The 27,092-nt window shown below is 47.0% G+C and overlaps 1 protein-coding gene across 1 annotated transcript in view; it reads left to right on the top strand.

Annotated features, from left to right (window-relative positions):
• Positions 1–9,226, top strand: part of IFNGR1 (interferon gamma receptor 1) — a 40,921-nt gene extending 31,695 nt beyond the window's left edge. Inside the window, exon 7 of the mRNA XM_037894862.2 lies at positions 3,606–9,226. Within this exon, the coding sequence (XP_037750790.1) occupies positions 3,606–4,124 (519 nt within the window). The 3' untranslated portion in view covers positions 4,125–9,226. The remainder of the gene's footprint in view (positions 1–3,605) is intronic.
• Positions 9,227–27,092: the final 17,866 nt, after the last annotated feature.

Here is a 27,092-nt window from a genome sequence, read left to right as displayed (position 1 = left end):
AGTCTTACAGCTGATATTTGTATTGAAATTCCTAGTGGGCAACATGTAGGAGAAAACAAACATCAGTAAACAAAACTGCATACTGTATAGCCACAGTATTAACTAACTAAATAGCCTTTATTTGTCACAATATCTGTATGGGTTCTTAAATTAAATCCTTTGCACTTGTCTTATCCTTCCACCATGATCTTATATGTGCTCTGAATTTATACACCAGTAAGCTTTTTACTCCAACTAGATGCTTTGTATTTCCTTTAATACTAGACTTTCTCCTTACTAATGAGTTTACTCCAGTAGGCCAGGTTTAAGTACTCAGGGCCTGGCTACACTTGCAGATGAAGAGCGCTGGGAGTTAAACCCACCTTCAGAGACCACAGCAGGGAAAACGCTGCCGAGTGTTTACACACTTAGCTGGAGGCGCACTGGCATGGCCACATTAGCAGCTCTTGCAATGCCACAAAGAGCAGTTCATTGTGGTAGCTATCCCAGCATGCAATTGACTGCAGTGTGCTTTTCAAATGAGGGAGTGGGGTGGAGTGGAGTGTGACAGAGAGTGTGTTGTGTGTATGTGGAGGGGGTGAGAGTGGGGTTTTGGGGTGCTGAGTGTGTCAGCATGCTGTCTTGTAAGTGCAGACCTTCACACCTCCCCCTCCCCCCGCCCCCATGCCGCCGCCTCTCTCACACACACTCACAGCAAGCAATATTCCACACTAATGGCTTGCTTTGTCCCGGAGCAGATAAGCATGTCAGCTGTCAGAAACAAACGGAGCTTTGAAAGGGCATATCCGCATTCCTACAGCCGATTCCAAAACAATGACAAGAGAGGCCACTTGACTTAAGGGGATTATGGGACTTTTCCGGAGGCTAATGCAACACCTCGTTCACGCTGACACTGGGGCATTTCAGCCGAGGCGCAACAAGCGTTATGCTTCTCGTGGAGGTGGATTACCAGGAGCGCTTCAGCTGCAGAGTCAAGGCGCTCTAAGTGCCTTGCCAGTGTGGACGGGTTGGAAGTTAGGGCGCCTGGGCCTGCTTTAATAAGCTCTAACTTGCAAGTGTAGCCAAGCCCTTAGTATCCATTCTTAAAACATTAACTTATATCTTAATTGCACTTATTCTTATGTTACTGGAAGTGCATTTGTGATGGGAGGAGTGGTGCTTAAGTATGTCATGGGAGCTGGACTCCTTGAATTGCTAAATTCTTTTGAAGTCATTGAGTCATATTTTATAAGGAACCTTTAGACCTAGCTTACGTAAATCTATCTGGTGATAGGAAACATCTGCTTAGGGGAGGTTTTTTTTCCCTTCTAATTACTTCCTTGTTTTATGGCAAGAGAAATAGGTAGGTCTATGGGTATGTCTACGCTGCAATTAGACACCTGTGGTTGGCCCATGCCAGGTGACCTGGGTTAAGGGGCTGTTTAACTGTGGTGTAGATATTCAGGTTCAGGCAGGAGCCTGGGCTCTAGCACCATGTGAGTGGGGGAGAGTCCTAGAGCTCGGTCTGCACCCCAAGCCCCACAAGCCCAAGTTACCTGGCCAGCCACCGGTATCTAATTGCAGTATAGACATACTGTGTGTGTACCAGGGCTTGCTTTGTTCAAAAACTAACTGCAGAGAACTTTATTCTACTGTCCGTTACAAAAGCCTTAGCTGCAAGTACCTCTCAGCATTTATAAAGAAAGCCTCTGTCACCATAGTATCCATTGCTAACATGACTGTGTAATGTAGAGGCAGTATAAAGAGCTATATTGTAACACAACACTGCAAACTCAAAGGAAGTCAAGACTAGATGATGATAATGGTCCCTTCTGAACATCTGTTAAGAACAACATCAAGATTAAGGCTCCCTTCATCACTCATAGGCATAGTCTACTGTTAGAAAAAATTTAGAGATCTTTGACGCTGGTGCTAAAATTTTGGAAGCTGTAATATAGCCATCATGCAGATGTTTTACCCATTATCGCAGATGCACATTTTGTTCTCTTGTTGCTAATAGCTTTTACAGAATTTCATTTCAGTTTAATTCCCGTGGTTCATATTCAGGCTTAAATGTGGAATTCTTTCTCTTTACCCTCCAATTATAAGAGATATTGGAGTTGGATTTGTAGCTGCTCCAAGGAACTAAATGAATTTCAGAGCATAACATTATTTTAAGAGTGAAGGGAGGAGCTTTGTGTTTACACAGATCTCAATTCCTATTTCTATCTAGTGTATATCTAGATCTTAAAATCCAGTTTCTTAGTACCTGAGAGGGAGTTAATTCTGATTTGGTTCAGAATGTAGAGACTTGAGCCTTATGTTCACTCCAGGACCAGGATACTTTTAACATGTTGGACTTTTAACTATTTTGTGTCCTCTTAGAAGTAGCAATGTAAGAGTCTCTTCCCCACCCTCCCACCCCAGTACAAAAAGTTAGGGATTAACTGCAGCAGTTCATAACTACTTTGAGATACATGAATACTCCTGACCCCTGGTCTCTCTCCCTATATTTTCTGTGACTGTTCTTTAGCAGCTTTAGACCCTGAATACTTGTCTCCATTATAACAGAAAGAAGTGACACATATTTAGAGAGACACAGCTGCCAAAAAAGCAGCAGGGCTCATGACTGTTTAAAATTACATTGTTTTCCATCCCATAATCCTCAGTTTATAATCCCAAGAAATTGAGAGCCCTAAAGCACCCCCCAACTCATCTTTTTTTCAGCAAGTTAAAATCAGCCAAAGCATATCAGGTGCTCTTCTTGTGGATTAATTTTCAAGGAGAAATATCACTTTTAACATACCTAAAGATTATAAAAGGGATGTTTTAGGGCTCTAATGTTGTTGTAAGACTGAGATTATGTCTACATTACGGACCTTACAGCAGCACTGCTGTACCGCTGTGAGGTCTACCATGTAGCCACTCTTTGCCTGCAGAAGAGAGCTCTCCTGCTAGCATAATTAAACCACCCCAATGAGCGTTGTTATCAACGGGAGAGGCATAGCTGTCCACACCAGCACTTTTGCCAGTGAAACTTACATTGGTCAGGGGGATGTTTTTTTCACACCCCGACCGATAAAAGTTTTACTGTCAAAAGTGGTGGTGTAGACAAAGCCTAAATAACCTAAAAAGCCCAACTTTCTGCAAGTGAAGTAGCTGGGCTGGAAGTTGGTGAAGAAAATGGCTAGTTTCAAGATTTGACTTCCTTTGTAGCTGAAGCTTGTAAGATTGCTTAAATAACAGGAGTAAGAGGAATATTCCCTGCTTTTTCCTCCTCCTTCCTTCTCATTTACATACCACTACTTCTTCTAGTCTAATGGGTGATGAAACTTCTTTTAGGTCCCTGCTAGATGGTTGTGGAATTTGTGACATCTCACCTAAAAAGTCCAGCAGGTCTGTTGGTGTCAAAGCCATACGCTGATGTCAGTTGCTGATTTCCACTTAACTCCTGTTTGAATTCAGATTTCCTGAAAGGAAAATGTAGTTAAATTATCACATGTATCCCTTTTAAAGCATTATTTTGTCTTGCCTCTAAACTTTGATTTATAGAGACAGTAAACTAGATTATCATCAAAATACGTAATTTATGTATAACTAAAAGTACCTCCTCTTTACTTTTTAAGGTCACTGTGGTACGAAATCTGAACTCGCGCAACGTTTTAGAAACAAAACCAGAAGCAAAATATATCTCAGTCATAACCTCATCATCATCCAAGTCAATGTTTTTGGTGAGTGACGAGATAAACGTGATAGAACAAGTAGACCAAGTTAAAGAAATAGGGACCCCTAATTCTGAAGACTGCAGTGAAGAATCAGATACTGTCAGCTCCCAGGAGATATCAAACAAAACAGAAGAGATGGCTATCCAAGAAAGCATTGCTGAAATGACCCCTGATGATGAACAAAGCCCGAGAATGAAAGAGAATTATTTTCATTCTAATAGTAGCCAAACGGAGTTAAATTGTATTCCTTCAAACCCAGAGCCTTCCAACACTGAGGTGCAAGAGTCCCTTGTCCTAAAGAGCTGCAACAAGTTTTCTGGTTATGACAAACCTCATGTGCCAGTGGATCTCCTGATAGATGTTGGGGAAGAGGAGTCCGTGATTGCATATAGGCATACTGATGAAGTGCGTGAGTCATGAAGAGAATCATTGAAGACTACAGGGATTCCCTTTGGTGTCCACAACATAGAGATTTAGAAGTTTATGAACATCTTAGTCCTAATGGGATTATCAATGTGACTTCTTAGAGCAGACTCTTAAAATTGAAGGGGACTCAAATGGAAACTGCAACTAATGTTATGTCTGATGACAATGCAGAAAAAGGGGAAGTGGCTCTAGGTCTCACATTAAGCTACTTGGTGGTTTGCCTTTGACATTTTCCTTTAGGCTATTAAAGAACTATCTTTATACAAAGGAAAGATTCTGCAGTATCTTCTAAATAAAGTGCATTGAAGAATCGTCTATATACCATATCAGTTTGGGAATTCCCAACTCCATGGCCAAGAACAGATTATATTGGAGCCTGTTTTTTAACTAGAAGTGCTTCTGCATGGTGGGTCATAAATTTGTACATCTGCACTAATTGCAAGACAGTATGCCACCCCTTCAGAATGCCCACATTCTACATTTGCACTTATTGAAACAGCTATCTCTTGTGCTTATAGCTTTATCCATGTTTTGTATACAGAAACCATATTGTGCAATCATGTCTTATGCTATGAGAAACCTGTATGTTAGCATGCTACCTGACCCTCATTGAAAAAGACTATTTTTGAACTCTTATCTGCACTATTTCTTGAAGAAGCAATACGGTTAAGGCAGTTATTAAAAATGTTTAGCACTTTTCCTCTAAAGCATTTTTATCCTAATTCTTAAAAGAAATATGTGGCTTGCTAATAATTCCATTGAACTTTGTGGAAATAACAACTGTTTTCCTATCAAATTAAAAATGCCCATTTAATAGCATTTTTTCATCTTCTTGAGACAATGGAATATTTTTTGGTAATTTGATGTAGTTAATTAGATCCCTTGATGGAACTCTGAAGCATGAAGCTATCAAACTGAAAATAGAAAGTTTGGATTTTATATTTCAATTCTTTATTACTATTTAAAGGCCTCTAAGGCTAGATGCTTGCACTCTAAATATAGTTCCCCCGTAGACACGATCTTATTGTGTTGCCAGAAGTGTTTTGAAATGATTCCAAATGAAGCTAGGAAACAATACAGGAAAAAGGCTGGAAGTACATAATTTTGCAGGTATATATTATATTCATAGTAACATTCATCTTTATTGAATGGGTGCATTGTGTAGAGGTATTTTGTGTGTTTTGAAAATGCTTAATTCTTGCCAAAATATTTGCACTTTGGAGCAAACTGAATGTTTTAATGGGGAACCATTAGTGAACTTCACCAAAGAACAATAAATGTAAAGACAGATCTTTCACTGACATGGACACTCACAAGCAAGGAAATCCAGAGTTAATTTCCACAGCAGTCATTGTATTAACAACCCGCCGGCCCAGTCTCCCCAAGGGAAAAAGGGTACAGTAACTCCTCACTTAACGTTGTACTTATGTCCCTGAAAAATGCAACTTTAAGTGAAATGATGTTAAACCAATCCAATTTTCCCATAAATTTTAATGGAACCTAACCCCCCGCATTTACAGGGAAATTTTGGGGGGGCAGACAAAAGGCATTCTGTACTGTACTGTGGTTGGGAAGTGCCCTGGCTTATCCCACACAGGCACAGCCCGCTGCAGGCAAGGACGCTAGGAAGCATCTTCGCAGCAGCAGTGGCAGCTTACCCAGAGGAGAACAGGCGCTGACTTTGCCGGGGGATGCTCCGGGCCCGCCTCTTTCCGTCCCCGCTCTACTCCAGGCCCACCTCTTTCCGCCCCCACTCCACCTCCTCTCCAGAGCACGCCGCATCCCCGCTCCTTCCCCACCCCCAGAAAGTCCTAAGCGCCGCCAAACAGTTGTTTGGCGGGCTTAGGACTTTCTGAGAGGGAGGAGTGGAGACCTGGGGCTTCCCCGCTCTTCCCCCTCCCTCCCAGAAAGTCCTAAGCGCCTGGAGAAGCGCTGGGAGGGATGGGGAGGAGGCGGAGAAGAGGAACTTGTGCACTGCTACCTTGTAAAGTCGCTGCTCTTCCACAAAATCTTACATGCAGTGGACAGAGCAGGCAGCCAACAACGTTATAAGGGAACATTGCACAACTTTAAACGAGCATGTTCCCTAATTGAGCAGCGACGTAACTTTGAAACAACGTTAAGCGGGAGGACGTTAAGTGAGGAGTTACTGTATTTATCTGGTCTCAACTGCCATAGCATCTGTATCTTGCTCTTCTTTCCCCTTCTCAGCCTACAGGAAAAACAGCTGATTAGTTCATTTGTGTGTATGTGTAAAATCTGAGGAAAAGCTAAGTCAGATGTGAATTTTGCAATTAAGACTAATCCAGAGACCAGTTAAATCAGTGGAAAGATTTCCATTTGCATGCCTGGCTTTTGGATCTGGCTCTTAATTCTAAATGAAATGAGACTTCTGGTCACTTTCAGCTCTTGCAAGAGTGAATTCCATATTCTAGGTCTAGCCCCAAGAAAATTCTATTCGGTGCATCCCTCAAGTTCCAGTAGAAGATAGGTGAGCTGGTTGTAGAGGGAGAGGCATTCTCAAGTTTCTTGTGCTACTGCTATGGAGGGCTTTGGTTATCAGGACAGAAATTTTGAATTGGACTGTCTTCAGTAGGAAGCCAGTGAATGTAGTGGAACACAGTGAAGCACAATGGCAGTCTGTGTTGCTAAGCATTTGGACTGCTGCATTTTGTACCAGATGACATTTTGGGGGGGGTTGTGGTTATACCTAAATATGAATTGTCATCCTCAAGCCTGGATTTCATAAATGTTTAGATCACTTAGTTAAGTCTGAGACTGACAGGTTGGGGAGCAATCTCCTTGACAATTTCAGATAGAAATGGGCAGGAGTTGAAGACAAACTGCTTAAATTGTCTTTCATTTTGCTTAGAAAAAGTTGGACACTAAGGATTAGTTTGCCAAATCATTAGGGTCCAGCAGTGGTTTCTCTGGAATAGGTCAGACTATTGTACATTTTAGGGTGGCTAGCAGATTTCCCTCTCCCTTTAGCTGATGTCCCAGGAATTTGCTACTCCTTTTACTATGTAGGTAAGGCAGGAATCAGTCATAGGTGATGATCCTGATTGGTGCCTACCTCTAAAACGATTCTGTCAGGGGTGGGGAACCATTTTTCTATCAGGGGCCATTGACCCACAGAAAAAAAATTGGTTGTGGGCCACACACAGCCCCACAGTGGGGCACAGAGGCTTGGGGCTTCCCTGAGGCTCTGGGGTGGGGCCAGAAATGAGGGGTTCAGGGTACAGGAGGGGGCTCTGGGCTGGGGGAGGGGGTTGGGATGTGGGAGAGGATGAGGGGGTGAGGGCTCCGGCTGGGGGTGTGGGTTCTGGAATGGGGCTGGGGATAGAATCATAGAATATCAGGGTTGGACGGGACCTCAGGAGGTCATCTAGTCCAATCCCCTGCTCAAAGCAGGACCAATCCCCAACTAAATCATCCCAGCCAGGGCTTTGTCAAGCCTGACCTTAAAAATATCTAAGGAAGGAGATTCCACCACCTCCCTAGGTAACGCATTCCAGTGTTTCACCACCCTCCTAGTGAAAAAGTTTTTCCTAATATCCAACCTAAACCTCCCCCACTGCAACTTGAGACCATTACTCCTTGTTCTGTCATCAGCTACCACTGAGAACAGTCTAGATTCATCCTCTTTGGAACCCCCTTTCAGGTAGTTGAAAGCAGCTATCAAATCCCCCCTCATTCTTCTCTTCTGCAGACTAAACAATCCTAGTTCCCTCAGCCTCTCCTCATAAGTCATGTGGTCCAGTCCCCTAATCATTTTTGTTGCCCTCCGCTGGACTCTTTCCAATTTTTCCACATCCTTCTTGTAGTGTGGGGCCCAAAACTGGACACAGTACTCCAGATGAGGCCTCACCAATATCGAATAGAGGAGAACGATCACGTCCCTCGATCTGCTGGCAATGCCCCTACGTATACATCCCAAAATGCCTTTGGCCTTCTTGGCAACAAGAAGGGATGAAGTGTGTGGGGTGCAGGAGGGGCTCAGGGCTGGGGCAGGAAGTTGGGGTGGGGGTGTGGTGTCTGAGAGTGAGTTAGGGTGTGGGAGGGGGTTCCAACCTGGGGCAGGGGGGTTGGGGTGCAGGCTCTGGCCAGATGGCACTTAACTTAGGCAGCTCCTGGTCAGCAGCGCAGCAAGAGTAAGTCCAGCTCTCTGCCTACCCTGGCTCCACACTGCTCTCAAAAGCGGCTGGCATGTCCGGCCCCTAGGTAGAGGTGCAGCCAGGTGGCTCTGCGTGGTGCGTGGTTCCCAGCCAATGGGAGCTGCGGAGCTGGCGCTGGGGTTGGGGACCTCACATGGAACTTCCCTGATTGCCCCTGTGCCTGGGGGCCACAGGACACTGTCACAATATGCGGGGGCTGAGTAAACGCTAGCCTTGTATGCTGCTAATGCTTTTGTAAGTAATGGAAACAATGTAGGGAAGGGTTAAAGGTATGAATGCAGATTAAAAGGTTTCGTTGCAGGTTGCAAAAGGCTGGGAAGGGGGAGGGAAAAAAAGAAAGGAACGGGTTAACTTGATGTTCCAGCTAAACCCGAAGATAGAAGCTGACTTTAGCCCAAGCAGGGGAAGTCCACCACACCCCCACACCCCCTGACCAGCTGTGAGAAAGGAGAATTGTTGAACGAATGCAGGGGCCACGAAAAGGAGCGAGACACTGAAGGCCGACGAGGGGGAAAACAACTGATGTAGCATCCCTAAAGCCAGGATGTTTTGGGAAAACTGAAGAAGCCACAGAAGGCTGGTTTGGGCTGGTACACAGAGCAGGGGGAACAAAGGTCTCTGAAGGAGATGCCCCCAAGAGACCCCAGGACTTAAAACCCTCCCGGGAGCTGAGGCATATCGGAGATTGGCAGCGGACCCTGGATGACCTGTGCACGGGACAAGAACTCCCATCCGTCCCTCCCCCTCTTATTCTTACGTTACACCCAGGCTTGGCCAGCCTCGGGTAGAGCGTGTGAGTATGAAAGTGGGTTAGGGCTTGGGGCACTAACGCTTTCTTCCTTCCTCTGAGTGACGTGGGGAGCACCCGTCACTCTCCACTGTTACTTTATTATTTTATCAATAAAGCTTTAAAATTCAGACGCTTCCCAGCTCCTGCTTTATGTGAATGGGCCAAATTCTTGAAAAGGGAGTGTTGTGGTTATAGTTTCAGTGGATGACATTCTGATTTCTCTTGGAAATAAGATAATCCCTTGGCAACAAGACTTGCTGCCTTCTGGGGTTGTGTGGAAGTAATGTGGGTTTACAAACATGTCTACGCTGCAGTTAAAAAAATTCATGGCACTAAGTCTCAGAGCTCATGTCAGCAGACTCAAGCTTGTGGGGCTCAGGCTGCAGGGCTAAAAATTGCAGTGTAGACGTTCTGGCTCCGGCTGGAGCCTGGGCTCCGAGAATTGGTGCCGCAAGTTTTTGATCGCAGTGTAGACAAACCCTTAGTAAACCTCAACGTTACACTGCAATTGTGTAGCCTAGTGAGCCCAAGGCATCTGACCCGGGGCAGCCACGGCTACAGGTCTCTTATTGAAATGTGACATACCCTAAGTGATTTACATTCTGAAAAGCTCTCTTGACTTGGACTCTGCCACCTCTTTGCCAGAGAAATGGTATTTCATTGCCTCTTTGGCAGTTGTGGCAGAGACTTATAAACTATTAGAAACTGGCTTAGACTTCATTTTCCTCCTCCCCTTTTGGGCTGCACTCAGTATGAAAAATTTTAGTCTGAACAGTCATTTTTGAGTTTTAACTAAAAATGAGATTTAGTTGATATTCTAACTGTAGTATTGTCACAATTCTGTACTACCGCTAACTGCCACGTACTTTGGAAGCATTCAGTTACATTTAGAATCTCATTGGTGAAATTTCTTTTAACATTTAAATGTAAGCCTTAACATTTTTGTTGTAAGAAAGCAGTTTGGTTAGGAATCTATAGGTTCTTCTGTGTCACCCTTCACCATAATATCAATAACAGTCTTAAAGTTTTGAAATCTAGCCTTAAAATGTTCATGTTTATGTTTTCTCTTTACCATCAGCAGAGTAAGAACACTTCTATATTTGAATGTCTAGTCTATATTTTAGTCTAGCCTCTTGTAGGCTGCAACACTTGGGGCTAATTTCAGTTAAGTTTAGTGTGTGAGTGCTGGGTGTTGGTGTTGGCTTTTGATATACACAAGGTCAGACTAGATCTAGTGGTTCCTTCTGTCCTTAAACTCTGACTCTAGTGTAAATACCTTCTACAGGCATGCAAGATATTAGCTTTTTGGTGCCATATGAATTGGAGTTTCCACATTCAGTTTTGGTTCAGGAAATTTTTACTCTCTATAAGGTAGTTAATGGCTGCTTCATATTCCTCTCTGACCCCCAAAGGTATCTTAGGCCTTGTCTACACTACGAAATTAGGTCAAATTTATAGAAGTCGGTTTTGTAGAAAGCGTTTTAATACAGTCAATTGTGTGTGTCCCCACACAAATGCTCTAAGTGCATGGAGTCGGCGGAGTGTGTCCACAGTACCAAGGCAACCGTCAACTTCCAGAGCATTGCACTGTGGGTAGCTATCCCACATTTCCCGCAGTCTCTGCCACCCATTTGAATTCTGGGTGGAAATCCCAGTGCCTGATGGGGCTAAAACATTGTTGCGGGTGGTTCTGGGTACATATCGTCAGGCCTCCCGTCCCTCCTTCCCTCCGTGAAAGCAACGGCAGACAATCGTTTTGCGCCTTTTTTCTTGAGTTACCTGTGCAGACGCCATATCACGGCAAGCATGGAGCCCGCTCAGCTAACCGTCACCGTATGTCTCCTGGGTGCTGGCAGACGCGGTACTGCATTGCTACATAGCAGCAGTTAATTGCCTTTTGGCAGCAGACAGTGCAGTATGACTGGTAGCCGTCGTCAACGTAGTCCAGGGTGCTCTTTTAACCAACCTCGATGAGGTCAGGGGTGCCTGGGCAAACATGGGAGTGACTCAGCCAGTTTATTTCCCTTTTAAGTTTCGTCTCATGGCGATTCAGTCCTACTGGCAGTGCACTGTCTTTTAATCTGCAGCCAACAGAAGACGATAGCCAGCCGTCATACTGCACCGTCTGCATACTGCATTCTGCCGAGCACCCAGGAGATGATGACGGCTTGCGGTCATACTGCACAGTCTGCTGCCAGCAAGATGTATAAAGATAGATGAAGTGGCTCAAAACAAGAAATAGACCAGATTTGTTTTGTATTCATTTTCTCCTCCCTCCCTCCGTGAAATCAACTGCCTGCTAAACCCAGTTTTGAGTTCTGTGCTTGAGGTTTTGAGTTCTATCCTTGAGGGGGCCATTCTGTTTCTCGCAAAGCCACCCCCTTTGTTGATTTTAATTCCCTGTGAGACAACCCTGTAAGCCATGTTGACAGTCGCCCCTCCCTCTGCCAGAGCAACGGCAAACAATCGTTTTGCGCCCTTTTCCCCGGATTGCCCAAGCAGGAGCAGACGCCATAGCACAGGAAGCATGGAGCTCGTTCAGCTCACCACAGCAGTTATGACCATTGTAAACACCTCGCGCATTATCATCCAGTGTATGCAGAACCAGCACCTGAAAAACCAGGCTAGGAGGCAACGGCAGTGCGGTGATGAGGACATGAACACACTTTTTTCTCTAAAACCGCGTTCCCCTGCAATTTGGAGATCATGATGTTAATGGGGCAGGCTTATGCCGTGGAATGCTGATTCTGGGCCCGGGAAACAAGCAGAGAGTGGTGGGACCGTATAGCGTTGCAGGTCTGGGATGATTCCCAGTGGCTCAGAAACTTTCGCATGTGTAAGGGCACTTTCATGGAACTTAGTGACTTGCTTTCCCCTGCCCTGAAGCACAAGAATACCAAGATGAGAGCAGCCCTCACAGTTCACAAGCGAGTGGCAATAGCCCTGTGGAAGCTTGCAACGCCAGACAGCTACCGATCAGTCGGGAATCAATTTGGAGTGGGCAAATCTACTGTGGGGGCTGCTGTGATGCAAATAGCCAATGCAATCACTGAGCTGCTGCTATAAAAGGTAGTGACTCTGGGAAATGTGCAGGTCATACTAGATGGCTTTGCTGCAATGGGATTCCCTAACTGTGGTGGGGCTATAGACGGAACACATCTTGCAACCGGACCACCAGGGCAGCCAGTACATAAACCGCAAGGGGTACTTTTCAATGGTGCTGCAAGCACTGGTGGATCACAAGGGACGTTTCACCAACATCAACGTGGGATGGCCGGGAAAGGTTCATGACGCTTGCGTCTTCAGGAACTCTGGTCTGTTTAAATGGCTGCAGGAAGGGATTTACTTCCCAGACCAGAAAATAACTGTTGGGGATGTTGAAATGCCTATAGGTATCTTTGGGGACCCAGCCTACCCCTTAATGCCCTGGCTCATGAAGCCGTACACAAGCACCCTGGACAGTAGTCAGGAGCTGTACAACTATAGGCTGAGCAAGTGCAGAATGGTGATAGAATGTGCATTTGGACGTTTAAAGGCTCGTTGGCACAGTTTACTGACTCGCTCAGACCTCAGTGAAACTAATATTCCCATTGTTATTGCTGCTTGTTGTGTGCTCCACAATCTCTGTGAGAGTAAAGGGGAGATGTTTATGGCGGGGTGGGAGGTTGATGCAAATCGCCTGGCCGCTGAATACGCGCAGCCAGACACCAGGGCAGTTAGAAGAGCACAGCAGGAAGCTGTACACATCAGAGAAGCTTTGAAAACCAGTTTCATGACTGGCCAGGGTATTGTATGACACTTCTGTTTGTTTCTCCTTGATGAAAACCCGCCCTCTTGGTTGACTCTAATTTCCTGTAAGCCACCTGCCCTCCCGCCTTCAATCACAGCTTGCTTGCAAAGGAAATAGTCACTATCGTTTAAAAAATGTATTCTTTATTAATTGTTTATAAAAATAGGGAGATAACTCACAAGGTAGCCTGGGTGGGGTGTGGGAGGAGGGTAGGATGGAAGGAAAAGGCCACTTTAAAACTTGTTGAATGCCAGCTTTCTGTTGCTTGGGCTGTCCACTGGGGTGGAGTGGTTGGGTGCCCAGGTGAGGAGGCTATGGAACTTGGGGAGGAGGGAGGGCAGTTAAGCAGTCTGTGATCCTGCTGCCATTCCTGAACCTCCACCAGACGCCAGAGCATGTCCGTTTGATCCCGCAGTATCCCCAGCGTTTCCTCATGCCTCCTCTGATCTTCCTGCCGCCACCTCGCCTTACATTCATTGGCCACCGTCCTGTACTCTCCTATTGTGTCTCTCCACACAGCTCTTGTCAGTGCCAGACAACTGCATGAGCTCAGAGAACATTTCGTCGCGCGTGCTTTTTTTTTCACCGCCTTATCTGAGATAGTCTCTGGGACGGAGGAGGGAGGCTTGAAACACTTGCAGCTGCTAGAGGAAAAAAAGGGAGTGAAGTATTTTAAAAGATATATTTTACAGAACAATGGCTATACTCTTTTACGGTGAGCAACGCTGTTCACATTACACAGCACGTGATTTTGGTACAAGGTCGCATTTAGCATCTTATATTGAGTGCCTGCGGCTTTGGTGTTAGAGATCACACACGCAGGTCCGGGCAACAGAATTCAGCTTGCAGGCGGCCATGGTAAGCCATAGTCTTTCGGCTTCTGCAACTTTCATAACAGCAGCCCCCTCCTTTCCCATACCAAGCAAAGCCCGTTGAGTTGGCCATTTACTGCTTCAGTTTTCCTGTTAACGTGCAGCAGCAGAAACCAAACAACCCCCCTCCCCCCATCCAATTCTCTGGGATGATCACTTTTCCCCTCCCCCCACCGCCTGGCTGGTATCAGGGAAGATCCCTGCTAGCCAAACACGAACAGCTCAGCGCCAATGCCCCAATGGCTAACTGCGGGGAGGATTTCTTTTCAGCCACAGGCAAACAGCCCAATAGGAACGGCCACCTCTGAATGTCCCCTTAATCAAATTCCCCTATTTCAACCAGGTTACCATGAACGATATCACTCTCCTGAGGGTAACACAGAGAGATAAAGAATGGATGTTGCTTTAATGCTAGCAAACATCGGGACCATACGCTGCCAGGCTTTGGCATGCAATGATACCAGATTACTTACTACTAGCATGGTGTGGTAAAGTGTCCTACCATGGAGGACGGAATAAGGCTGCTCTCCCCAGAAACCTTCTGCAAAGGCTTTTAGAATACCTCTAGGAGAGCTTCATGGAGATGTCCCTGGAGGATTTCTGCTCCATCCCCAGACACGTTAACAGACTTTTCCAGTAGCAGTACTGGCCACGAATGCATCCCAAGTCCTCAGGGCTACTTAATCATCAAAAAACACTTGCTTTTATAACATGTATTATATTTTAAAAGGTACACTCACCAGAGGTCCCTTTTCTGGCCTCGTTGGGTTGGGAGGGTATTTCAGTCAGGGTGATAAAAAGATCCTGGCTGTCGGGGAGAACGGTGTGCTGTGTGCTCTCCCCAAGCTTTCTCCTCCTCCTCATCTTCCCCATCTGCAAAATCCTCAGCCATGGCGGAGAGTATCCCATCCTCAGAGTCCACGGACAGGGGTTGGGTAGTGGTGGCGGCCCCCCCTAGAATTGCATGCAGCTCAGCGTAGAAGCGGCATGTCTGGGGCTCTGTCCCAGAGCGTCTGTTTGATTCTTTGGTTTTCTGGTACATTTGTCTGAGCTCCTTAAGTTTCACGCGGCACTGTGTTGCGTCCCTGATGTAGCCTCTGTCCCTCATGGCCTCTGAGATTTTTTGAAATGTTTTGGCATTTCATCTTTTAGAACGTAATTTTGATAGCACGGATTCCCTCTCCCCATACAGCAATCAGATCCAGTACCTCCCGTTTGGTCCATGCTGGAGCTCTTTTTCGATTCTGGGACTGCATAGTCACCTGTGCTGATGAGCTCGCCTGGCCAAACAGGAAATGAGATTCAAAAGTTCCCGGGGCTTTTCCTGTACACCTGGCCAGTGCATCCGAGTTCAGAGTGCTGTCCAGAGCGGTCACAATGGTGCACTGTGGGATAGCTCCCGGAGGCCAATACCTTCGAATTGCATCCACACTAACCCTAATTCGAAACGGTGATGTCAGTTTCAGCGCTAATCCCCTCATTGGGGAGGAGTACAGAAATCGGTTTTAAGAGCCCTTTATGTAAAAAAAAAAGGGCTTCGTTGTGTGGACAGGTGCAGGGTTAATTCGGATTTAACGCTGCTAAATCCGACATCAACTCGTAGTGTAGACCAGGCCTTAGAAGTAAGAGTCCAAAGATTGTTCATTCTTTATAAGAAATCCCATGCCAATTGCATTCCAAACCATTGTTTTAGTATCTGTACTTTAACTTTCTCCTAAACTACTTAGCACTTTCCTTTTGCATGGGCCTGTCTTCTTATCAACTGGATGGAAAAGAAACATGTTTGTAAATGTTAAGCTTGCTGCAGAACAAAATCTTTGTCTTGAATGAAATGAATATGGGTTGTATAGCCATTTCTGTTCATAGCAGTCAGGCCCTGCAACTACTATGCTTGGGGGAATTCTCCCCCACTGCACATGCACAGAAACATGTACCCCCACAGATTCTCTTTGCTTCCTCATAGAAAAATGATTTCTGCGGAGGAGCAAAGAGAAACTTCACCAGTGCTCGCTCAGTCATCTCCCTGGCAGCACGGGCATGTCTGTTCAGGCATTGGGAGCAGCCGGGTGAGAGGTAAGTCTCTGCTGGGGAAGGGGGATCTGGGGATGTTCTGGCTGCCCAGGGACATTAGTCCCAGCTGAGCAGGGACAGGAGCAGACGGGCAGAGACAGAGTTCCCCCTCCCCTGTCCAGAGTATCTGGGGCTGGGTCAGATCAACCTCCAGAAACCTCTCCCAGCTGCAGGAAGCTCTGCACCATTGGGTTTGGAGGGGTGGGAAGGGGATCCAGAAGCACGGGGGTTGGGCAGACAGGGGGAGCAGCTCCCCATACACTGTCCCCTCCTCCCACTTCCTGACCCATCACTCTTCAGGCCTTTAATCATTTTTTGACTTTTAATCATTTAATTTTTGACCTTCAATCATTTTTGTTGTTCTTCTCTGGACTTTCTCAATTTTGTCCACATCGTTCTTGACATGTGGTGCCCAGAACTGGACACAATACTACAGTTGAGGCCTAATCAGCACAGAGTAGAGTGGAAGAATTACTTCTTGTGTCTGTCTTACAACACTCCTGCTAATACATCCCAGAATTATGTTTGCGTTTTTTTTTTTTTTTTTTGCAACAGTGTTACACTGTTGACTCATATTTAGCTTGTAATCCACTATGACCCCCAGATCCTTTTCTGCAGTACTCCTTCCTAGGCAGTCATTTCCCATTTTGTAGATGTGCAACTGATTGTTCCTTCCTAAGTGGAGTACTTTGCTTTTGTCCTTATTGAATTTCATCCTGTTTACTTCCGACCATTTCTGCAGTTTGTCAGATCATTTTGAATTTTAATCCTATCCTCCAAAGCACTTGCAACCCCTTCCAGCTTGGTATTGTCTGCAAACTGTATAAGTGTACTCTCTATGCCATATGTTTTAATACTTTAAAAAAGTAATATTAAACTAATGTTTCAGTTCAAAGGCTTGTTTCCTTGCCATGGGGATAAATCTTCCCTTGTAAAAGCTCCATCATAAATAATGTTTGAGCTAAAAAGCAGAATACGTATGTTTAAAGATTATTGGGTTTTCTTTAACCTTGTGTCAGGGCAGGGGTAAAACCCCTTGAATGCCCTGCCAAAATGCTGGCTAAGCCCTGCTTTCTGGTAGGGAAGCCAGGTGCAGGGGCCCAGGCAGCCAGCAGAGAGCCCAGCTGCAGGCCCTAATGGGGGCTGGCTCACAGCAATGACTTGAGCTAAGTAGCAGCAGCTGGGCTGAAGAAGGAAAGGGCTATAAAAGCCCTGGAGAAAGCTCAGTCAGAAGGGGGCTATCCTGGGAGGGGGTAGGAGGCTTACAGCTCTTGTCTCCTCACCAAAGGCAAGGAGCCTCACAGACCAGGAGACCCTGGGAAGGGTCTGAATGGGGAAAGCTGTTGGGGGGGGAATAAAAGGGACTACACGGTAGCAGTGTAAATAAAGACACAAGGGTGAAGCACCAAAGAAGGTGTTGGGACTTTTTATTTGGCTGGCCAACACAGGGCACAGGCACAAGGACATGGAAGCCTGTGCAGACCCTGTGACTTTAGGGGCTTGGCCGGGACAGCCCTAGCCATTGCTGTTTGTGGCTGCCAGCATGGAGGAGACCCTAAAGTTGCTGGTGAACACAGTGCAGGAAATGCAACAGTCCCAACAGATGGAACGGCAGGCCCTGATGACGGGGCTGGCAGACCAACAGAGGGCACTCCAGGAGTTCATCTGGGAGCAGTCGACGGCCCAGCAGCAGATCCTCCAGAGAATGGTGAGTCTGCCAGCGGGGGACAGCACCAGGACGCCGGGGTGTGGGCTCTGCAAGATGGGCCCTGCAGATGACCCCGATGCGCACTTATAGGGACTTCTGAACAGGCGGCTATGGCGGCCAGCTGGGAGCTGGAGACCTGGGCCCTGCAGTTAGCCCCGTACCTGGGAGGAGAAGCTTAGGCCGCGTTTATGGCTTTGGGTGACACCCAGGCCAGGGACTACGACGCGGTAAAGGCCGCTATACTGGACCGCATGGGACTCTCGGGGGAGAGAGATCACCAGCGGTTCCAGGTGGCCCACTGGATGGAGGGCCTGCGGCCCAGGGCATTCACCCAAAGACTGATGGACTGGGTCACCCGGTGGTTGAGGCCCGCAGCCCAGACAATCGAGGAGGTCATGAACCAGGTGGTCTTAGAACAGTTCCTCAGGGGACTCCCAGACCTAGTACGCGTGTGGGTCCGAAGGCATCAGCCAGCCTATGTGGCAGATGCAGTCCAGTTAATGGAGGAGTATGTGGAAGTGGAGGGGCACCAGCGGGTAATAAAGCCCGGCAAGGGAATGGGTCCGGGAAGAAGCCCGCTGGATGCTACACCTAAGAGGGGGCTGGACCCAGGGCCCACCTGCAGCCGAGAACTGACCTGCTGGCAGTGCGGATACCCGGGCCATAAGAAGCAGGACTGCCCACAGATGGAATGTGGGCTGGCTGACTTTTTTGGGGGGACTGGGGGCTAGAAGGGAGCGGAGAGATACCCCCTGACTACTATACCAGTGCTGCTGTGGGGGGAAGCCCCAGAAGGGGGTGGTAGATTCCTCCTCCTCCCGCTCACTGGCGCAGAGGGGGTTTGGCGAAGCCCCACTGGGTGATCCCAGGGGCAAGGGTAGACCTGAGATGCATCCATGGAGACACCCGGAGCTAACAGGTGGCCCAGGTGCCTATAGAGGTCCAAGGGTGCTTCCAGTTGCATCGGGTGGGCATAGTGCGGAACTTAGCTGACCCAGTCCTATTGGGTGCTGACTGGGGACTCAGGGCGGGCAAAGCCAAGAGTCGGGGGGTGGAGCCTGAGATGGTGGCCACAAAGTACCCAAGGGAAGGGATAAAGGTAAGCCCGAATCACCAAAGGTGAAAGAATCCCTCCCCCGGAGACGGGGAACAAGGGGGGAGGCTAGCAAGAAACCTCCTAGACAACAAAGCCCAGAGCATAAAGAATGCTGGTTATGCGGCAACAAAGGATCCCTTGGGGGAGGAGCGCCAGGATTATAGCCCTCGGGGATCCGAGGAAGACCAGGACCTGGGGGCCAGGCAACAGAGACCCAAGGTGGGGTACCTAGGCCACCAGCCGCAGGTAGAGGAAGAATGAGGACTCTGTCGAGCCAAGGGGCATAGAGGGGAGGCCTGTCTCTTCCACGGATGTGGGGTGGGGGGGGTGGTAACCCTAGAGAGGGTCCGCCAGAACCCACAGCGGGGGTGCAGGAGCTCCCACTGAGAGGTGAATTTGTCTGGTCGAGGAGGGGCAGGGGCAGGGACAGGGACAGGTGGAGCCTGGTGGCTTCTTGTAGGGGGGAGATGTGGGGCAGGGCAGGGGTAAAACCCCTTGAATGCCCTGCCAAAATGCTGGCTAAGCCCCGCTTTCTGGTCGGGAAGCCAGGTGCAGGGGCTGAGGCAGCCAGCAGAGAGGCCAGCTGCAGGCCCTAATGAGGGCTGGCTCACAGGAATGACTTGAGCTAAGTAGCGGCAGCTGGGCTGAGGAAGGGAAGGGCTATAAAAGCCCTGGAGAAAGCTCAGTCAGAACAGGGCTATTCTGGGATGGGGTAGGAGGCTTACAGCTCTGTCTCCTCACCAAAGGCAAGGAGCCTCATGGGCCAGGAGACCCTGGGAAGGGTCTGAATGGGGAAAGCTGTTTGGGGGGGGGGGAATAAAAGGGACTACACGGTAGCACTGTAAATAAAGACACAAGGGTGAAGCACTGAAGAAGGTGTTGGCCGGCCAAATAAAGAGTTCCAACACAGGGCATAGGCACGAGGAGGTGGAAGCCTGTGCAGACCTTGTGACAAACCTCTTCAGGTGATACTATGTAACACTGCTACCTTTTTTCCTGATGGATTTTAAAGCTTCTCACAAGGTTTCGTCCAGAAACAACACTTTAGGTTAAATAAACAGGTGAAGACTAAAGGCAGATTCATATTTGAAATGCGCCCTTCATAGGTCCAGCCTGCCCTTGGCCCTCTTACCTCCCCCCCCCCCCCCAAAATAAGGACAGGGGTCAGGTCTGAGATCCTGGTTTTGGCCCATCTCTGTGGCAGCAAGCTTCTACAGTGCAAACCAATGGAAATCTGGCAGAGCAAGGAACTGAACCCAGGTTTCCCAAGTTCTAGGCTAGTGCCTTAACCACTCCTCTCTCTTGAAAATTATCAAGATGCTTATGCAGCCCCATTGCAGTGAATGGATTAGTTCAGGGGTGGCCAACCTGTGGCTCCGGAGTCACATGTGGCTCTTCAGAAGTTAATATGCGGCTCCTTGTATAGGCATCGACTCCGGAGCTGAAGCTACAGGTGCCAACTTTCCAATGTGCAGAGGAGTGCTCACTGCTCAACCCCTGGCTCCATCACAGGCCCTGCCCCCACTCCACCCCTTTCCGCTCCCTCTGCTGAGCCTGCCATGCCGTCGCTCCTCCCCCCTCGTCCCCAGAGCCTCCTGCACGCCACGAAACAGAGGATCAGAGGGAGAGGGAGGCGCTGATCAGCGAGGCTGGCCGGGAGGCACTGGGAGTCGGGGGTGGAAGCGTATGGGGGGCTGCTGACATATTACTGTGGCTCTTTGGCAATGTCCATTGGTAAATTCTGGCTCAGGTTGGCCAGCCCTGGATTAGTTGTTGCAGTACAAAGAATGCTGGGCTGCTTTGAAACTGCCAACCTGTTCCAGTTACCTATTATGGATGAACTTTAAACAAAGTAGTTTAAGTTGTCAGTAAAGTCGAGTGTTTTGAAGATTTAAATTACATAAATAATAAACTACCAGTTTAAAGCACAGATGCTTTTTCCTAGGGACATGTGTATTACAATATGGAACTTGCATTGGCTTGGAGAATTACTGTACAGTAGAACCTCAGAGTTATGAACACCTCAGGAATGGAGGTTGTTCATAACTCTGAAATGTTCGTAACTCAACAAAACATTATGGCTATTCTTTCAAAAGTTTACAACTGAACACTGACTTAATGCAGCGTTGAAATTTTACTATGCAGAAGAAAAACGCTGCTTTCCCTTTATTTTTTATTAGTTTACTTTTAACACCATACTGTATTGTATTTGGGGGGGGGGGGGGTGTTTGTTTTTGTTTTGGTCTCTGCTGCTACCTGATTGTGTATTTCCAGTTCCAAATGAGGGGTGTGGTTGACTGGTCAGTTCGTAACTGTGAGGTTCTACTGTATTTTTAACAAGACAAGGTGGGTGAGGTTGGTGAACAAGACAAGCTTTTGAGCTTACACAAAGCTCTTCCTTTTTCCTCCTCCAAATTCTAGATGGTTATTAGGCAGAAGAACTTGGAAGCTGGTAATAGAATTTTGATACTGGGGCCATCCAACATCTAGTGTAAAACCAAACCTGTTATGTAAAGCTCTTAAATTGCACCTCCCACGAAGATATAGTCTACTCATGATTAACACATCTAGTTTAAAACTTCTGCTTTCAAAGCCACTTTTTCTGGTAATATGGAATGAGCTATCTGTGGACACACTTCCAGTAAGATGAGTAATACAATTGCCTTAAGGTTTTGAATTCTTACAGGAGAGCGGTGCTTATGTGAGTTTCAGAGGTTGGGCAACTTAAATTCAGTAAACAGTATGTACAAGCACAGATCTTCCTTGTAGCTGTTTGCAGTTAAATATTTACCCTTTCCATTCTCCAACTCAAAACTAAACAATTTTACAGTTGTATTAAAATGTAAAGCAAATTGAATAACTGTAGTTAAATTAGAAATAGTTTAGGATGACTGAGGAGATGTTTTTGCTGGTTCATACTGTTCAGATTAGCACAGTAGTCTGCTTAAATAAAGATTAAAAATCAAGCTTCATACTATGTGTAATACTGAGTTGTTCCAGGATCTAAGCATACAGTTTGTGCATGTGGGGGGGGGGAGGAGTGTACATACATAAAAAAACTCCAACTGAGCCCAAGTTGCAGCCTACAAGGACTTTAAGCCAAGTCACAACCCCTGCCCCTTTCCCCTGGACAATTGTAAGGACCTCTTACAGTGATTTAACTTGCAGGTGTGCAAATAGTGGTTGACTTAATTATTTGTATTAAGCACCTAGAAGCCCAGTCATGGACCTGGACCCATTGTGCTAGTCATTGTACAAATGCAGAACAAAAAGATGGGCCCTGTCCTCAGGAGCTTACAATCTAAGTAGAGCTGCATTTACTTAGCTTGCAAGCTCTTTCATATGTGCTTCATCTTCAGTACTGAGCGGAAGTTTTGCTGCAAGGCTCTGTGAAATGTTTTGTTTGTAACTGGTCTGATACTGCAGAATTGTACCAGGTTGTATACACTGCCCACTTACATGACTGCCTAGAGAAGGAGCCAGTCCCAACCCCAAAAGTGCTGTGTGTAGCAGACTCAGCACTCCCCTAGGGCGGCCTTTTAACAGTTGATGAAAGGGTACAAAAACTCCGCTCAACAGCAGAAAAGCAGGCACAATGCCAGATGTGGGCCGCGAGCCAGATGGAAGAATCCATCCAGCTTCCTTTCTATCAGCTCTGCTCACAGGAAGAAGAACGAGGAAGAACTCTCTACCCAGGCTTGGACACGTGGGAGAAGACAGAGGGCTTCTGAAGGCCTCTTCCCAATGGGAGGGGAGGAAGGTGCTGCTGTGAAGATAACTTAAACGAGAGAGGGTGGCAGCAAAGAGGATGAGAGGGGGCAGACCAAGCACTAAGCAGGAGCTGTGAATGTGCTGTTAGGGGCTTTTCAGGAGGAAGGGAATGGAGTTCATTGATGAAGCCAGTTCCTTATTCTTGTCCCCACAAACTTTGGGGAGAAAACAGGTCACAGAGAAGAAAAATGTACTGACCTCCTACCTGACCTAGGGAGAGTCTGGCCTTCAAATAAGTCTCTGCTTCTGTCAGGCAGCGGTATAGTATTCTTCCTTCTACAAAGCCATCCTAGTTTGAACCAAATGACTCGTAGATTTCGGGCAGTTAAACAATTATTCAGTTTGACAATACTATAAATTAATAAACTTCTGACTTTCAGGCTGCACAGTGAGACAAAAAGGCCATTTTATTGGGAAGGGGGGATTTAGCAAATTTACAACTTGTTAGTGGCTAAGGGATATGGAACCCTTGTTGAATATAGCTAAGTTGATCAAGAGTCGTCACTGTCATATGGTTGTGTGAGTGGCCTATGTTAAATGCCCAATGGATGGTCTGCCATGTTTGTAGTGATGGTAAAATATGATCCATTCCCCCCCTCCCCCAAACTGCCATTCTTCATAGTAGTCTGTGTGTGAAGCACAGAATAGGCATGGAATCCCCCCTCCCCTTAGCTTTGAGGTACCTTGGTGCAGCAGTATCAGGAAGCTTGCGTGGCCACTCCTTGTGTTGTACCTATCCAGGCCTAAATGGAGGTCTCTATTCTCCAGCACGATATCACTGGCACTTTTTAAAAAGCAGAAGGAAGTTAATTCCGTCCTGAAATAAATTTGGTATCTCACATGAAATAATTCAGATTTTTTTTGTTGCTTGACAGTATCCATGTGTCTCAACATTCAGAGCACCACTTATAGTATTTTGGCATAATTCAAGGTTTCACATGATGCTAAATACTTATTTTAAATGAAAATAACTTATTTAATATATAATAAACCTCTAACATATCATCCTTCACAGCTCCAATCTCCCCACCTTTTTCAAGCACCCATACTCTATAGCCTTTGGGAGTTAGAGCTGTAATTTACAAGCTTGATCCCAGGTTTTTTTGTGTCAAAAGTTAAGGCGCGCACCGCTGACTGAGAAGCTGTGGATTTGCTCACTCTACAAAGCAGCTCACTACTTGCTTTCCTTGAAACTTGCCTGCAATAAATCTTGTTGTGCAATATCTCTTCCTGAAACAGCTAGTGTACTCTCCTACCTTGGTCCCTGGGGCGTGGTAAAAGAATGATAGAAGCAAAAAGTCCCTGTTGCTTGAAAAATAAGAAAACAAAGTGGATTCATTCACATACTAAATGTTAAACATTCTCCACTGTATTGAGCAGAACAATTGATGACACCACTGCTTCTCTCAACAGCATTCCATAGGTTCTGTACCAAGGCATATAACCCCACATACTATCAAACTGCTTATCTTAGTATTTATTTGGTAAGGAGCTGGTCTCATACTTGTGTGGCCTCTGCAGGAAAGCTGGGCTGGTTGCGAGAAATATTCAGTGTAAACTAGGTTATCTGATTTCCAGTTCTGCCCTGCCATCACTTCCTTCAAATCTGTGTACATAGCAAAAGTTAAATTGAACCATGTCCAATGGGTCAATTTCAGGCTTGTGTGTCTTAGGTTTCAAAGTAGGGCTGCAGTGGGGAATTAAATAATGCAGACTGTGGGTACCGATCCTCTGCAGGGGTGAATTTCACCTGTACTGAATAATTCCTCTTACAACTGGGAAATGCATTTCATTCTACAGCAAGTCTGTTTTGGTAGTGTCAAAGGTTTAATGCATAAGGGGAACTCCAATCAGCTGCTTACGTGAGTGTGACCTGGTTTCCATCCAAGTCCTACAAAGGGGTTGTGCTATAATGCCAGCATTGATGGCTATATTTAGCCTCAAATAAAAGTACTTCTAAGGCCCAGTACTCTACCTGTGCACTCATATTAAGTAAATAAGGGTGTCTTTTTACTGTACCTGCACATTTATCACACTACTGCTGCGTAAGCCAATTTGTCAAGTGCTTTGAAATAAAATGGGAGGAGTAGGATCTTAAGCCCAACAAATGCTTCCTTTTAAATTAACATGAGTATATTTTAAAACAATTTCTGTAAAAGCCTGCAGGGAACATTAATATTTCCAGCTTTCAGTGACACTTCACAGTTCTTACCTTTTTCTTAAAAGGTTGGTTCTCCTAGTTATAAATTCTTGTTTAAAATATACAGTATTGCCATACTCCTTAAATACCATCCTGTTACCTTTTTGACAAATGTGTGTACATTTCATGCAACATATAGGTCTTACATTTCATACAGGTTATAGGTAGATGGTAATCTTTTGGGAATGTAGCTTATTGTAGAGCAGTGAGTACATTGGGGCACGAGCCCTGGAAATTGGAGTCTCTGGGTGGTAGTGGAATATAAATACTTCACATGCACATTTTAATAAGATATTTCAATAAACCGAAATACTTAAACAGGTCAACATAATATCTGCTAATCATTTTACAAATAAATTTCAGTGTAAACTAGAACTTGTCCTGAACCATAGCACTAATCCGAACACCATGAACTGTGCATTGGGATAGGAACTTTTCTCTAGTACAGGGGTCGGCAACCTTTCAGAAGTGGTGCGCCGAGTCTTCATTTATTCGCTTTAATTTAAGGGTTCACGTGCCGGTAATACATTGTAATGTTTTTTAGAAGGTCTCTCTCTCTCTATAAGTCTATGTATTATATAACTAAACTATTGTTGTATTGTAAAATAAACAAGGTTTTCAAAATGTTTAAGAAGCTTCATTTAAAATTAAATTAAAATGTTGATCTTATGCCGCTGGCCTGCTCAGCCCGCTGCTGGTCTGGGGTTCCGTTCACCTAGGCCGGCAGCGGGCTGAGTGGGGCCTGCGGCTGGGACCCCGTCTGGCAAGGGGCCAGCAGCCAGAACCCCAGACCGGCAGTGGGCTGAGCGGCTCAGCCCACTGCCGCTCAGGAGTTCCATCCGCCAGCTCCTGCCAGCCGGGATCCCAGCTGCCGGACCCGCTCAGCCCGCTGCCGGTCTGGGGTCCTGGCCCTGCCCACATAGAGTGGGTACCTACCTTCTCCCTGGTTCTGGCCATTCTCTTCCTCTCTCTCTCTCTCTCTCTCTGCACTGAGCTGAGGGTGGGAGTGCACTGAGCACAGGGCTGGGGGTGAAGGAGCAGGTTGGGGTGTAGGGTCTGAACAGGAGCTAGAATGAGGGAGGGGGCTCAGGGTTGGGGCAGGAGATTTGGGTGTGGAGCGCTCAGCTGGGCAGCTCCCATTGGGTGGGAAGGGTGCAGGTGGGAATGAGGGGGGGGAAGGTGCAGGAGCTCAGGGTGGGGGTGGGGATGTGGGGGGTGCATGGGTGTGGGGGGGCTGGGGGCATGTGAGGGGGGTGCAGGTGTGGGGGCCCTGGGTATGTGTGGGGTATGTCAGAGTCAGGCCTGGGATAAAGGGGGGGGGTGAAGGAGTCAAGCAGAGGGCTGGGTGTGTGTGATGGGGGTACAGGGCTCAGGGCAGGGGCCTTGGGGGTGTGCGGGGCTGCAGGGCTCAGGGCAGAGGGCTGGGTGTGTGGGGGGGGGTGAGGGGATATGGGCTGGGGTCATAGGGTGCTCACGGCAGGGGGGTGGAAGGGATATGCCCCGCTTCCCCAAGGCCCTGCCCCTGCCCCTGCCCCTGCCCCTGCCCCTGCCCCTGCCCCTGCCCCTGCCCCTGTCCCTGCTCTGCCTCTGCTGGGAGCAGCATGCATGCTGACTCCACTCCTCCCTCACCCCCTCACAAGGGCCATCAGCTGATCAGCTGGCAGGGAGGGACAGAGAGGAGGAGGAGGAGGAGGAGGAGGGGCAGGAACCCAGCACACTGTGGGAAGAGGCAGGAGAGCCAGCAGGACCAAGCTTCTGCCCCCGCAGGAGGGGGCGGGGAGCGGAGAAGAGCGGGCTGGGCTGGGCTGGATTTTTAATGGCACGCTGCTGCCTGCCGGGACCCCTGCTCGCGTGCCTTAAAAATGGGCTCGCCGACCCCTGCTCTAGTAGAACTAGAATATGAACAAAAGGCTTTCGTAAGCCACCTGAGTGAAATCCTGGCCCCAGTGAAGTCAATGGAAGTTCTGCCATTGACCTTAGAACCAGGATTTCACCCTCTCTGAAACACTGGTTTTGAATTATTTTCTACTGGTGGGAAGAACTGAAGAATAAGAATAGTCATTGAAAAGCCACAGGGTTTTAAAACACATCACTCCACAGCTCAGTAGAAAATATCATGCTGTAAGTTTTGTTGGTACAGATCAAAGTCTAGAAGCACATCCTGTGTTGAAGGAAGCACGTCTTTAAAATTCAGTGATGACATCAGTCTTGTTACTGGACTATGTAAAAGTTCCTCATTCCTGAATTTGAGCTCATAAAACATTAAAATAAATACCAGTTATTTCTAGGGAGGGGAACTGCTTGAAGGTCATCGTTGTTTGAGAGGTGTGTCGGGGAAATCAAGAGATAAGAACAATTTCCCAGTCAGCGGCACATGTACTATCTGGGATTATGTTCTACTCTTGCTGATTTTTCTTCTTTTCTTTCTGGATTTCATTCCTCATATTCCTATCATTCCTGGCCCACCACATGGGCTGATTGACTAAT

Source organism: Chelonia mydas, chromosome 3 (assembly GCF_015237465.2).
Source record: "Chelonia mydas isolate rCheMyd1 chromosome 3, rCheMyd1.pri.v2, whole genome shotgun sequence".
Lineage (NCBI taxonomy): Eukaryota > Metazoa > Chordata > Testudines > Cheloniidae > Chelonia > Chelonia mydas.
This window is presented reverse-complemented; position numbering and strand designations above follow the sequence as displayed.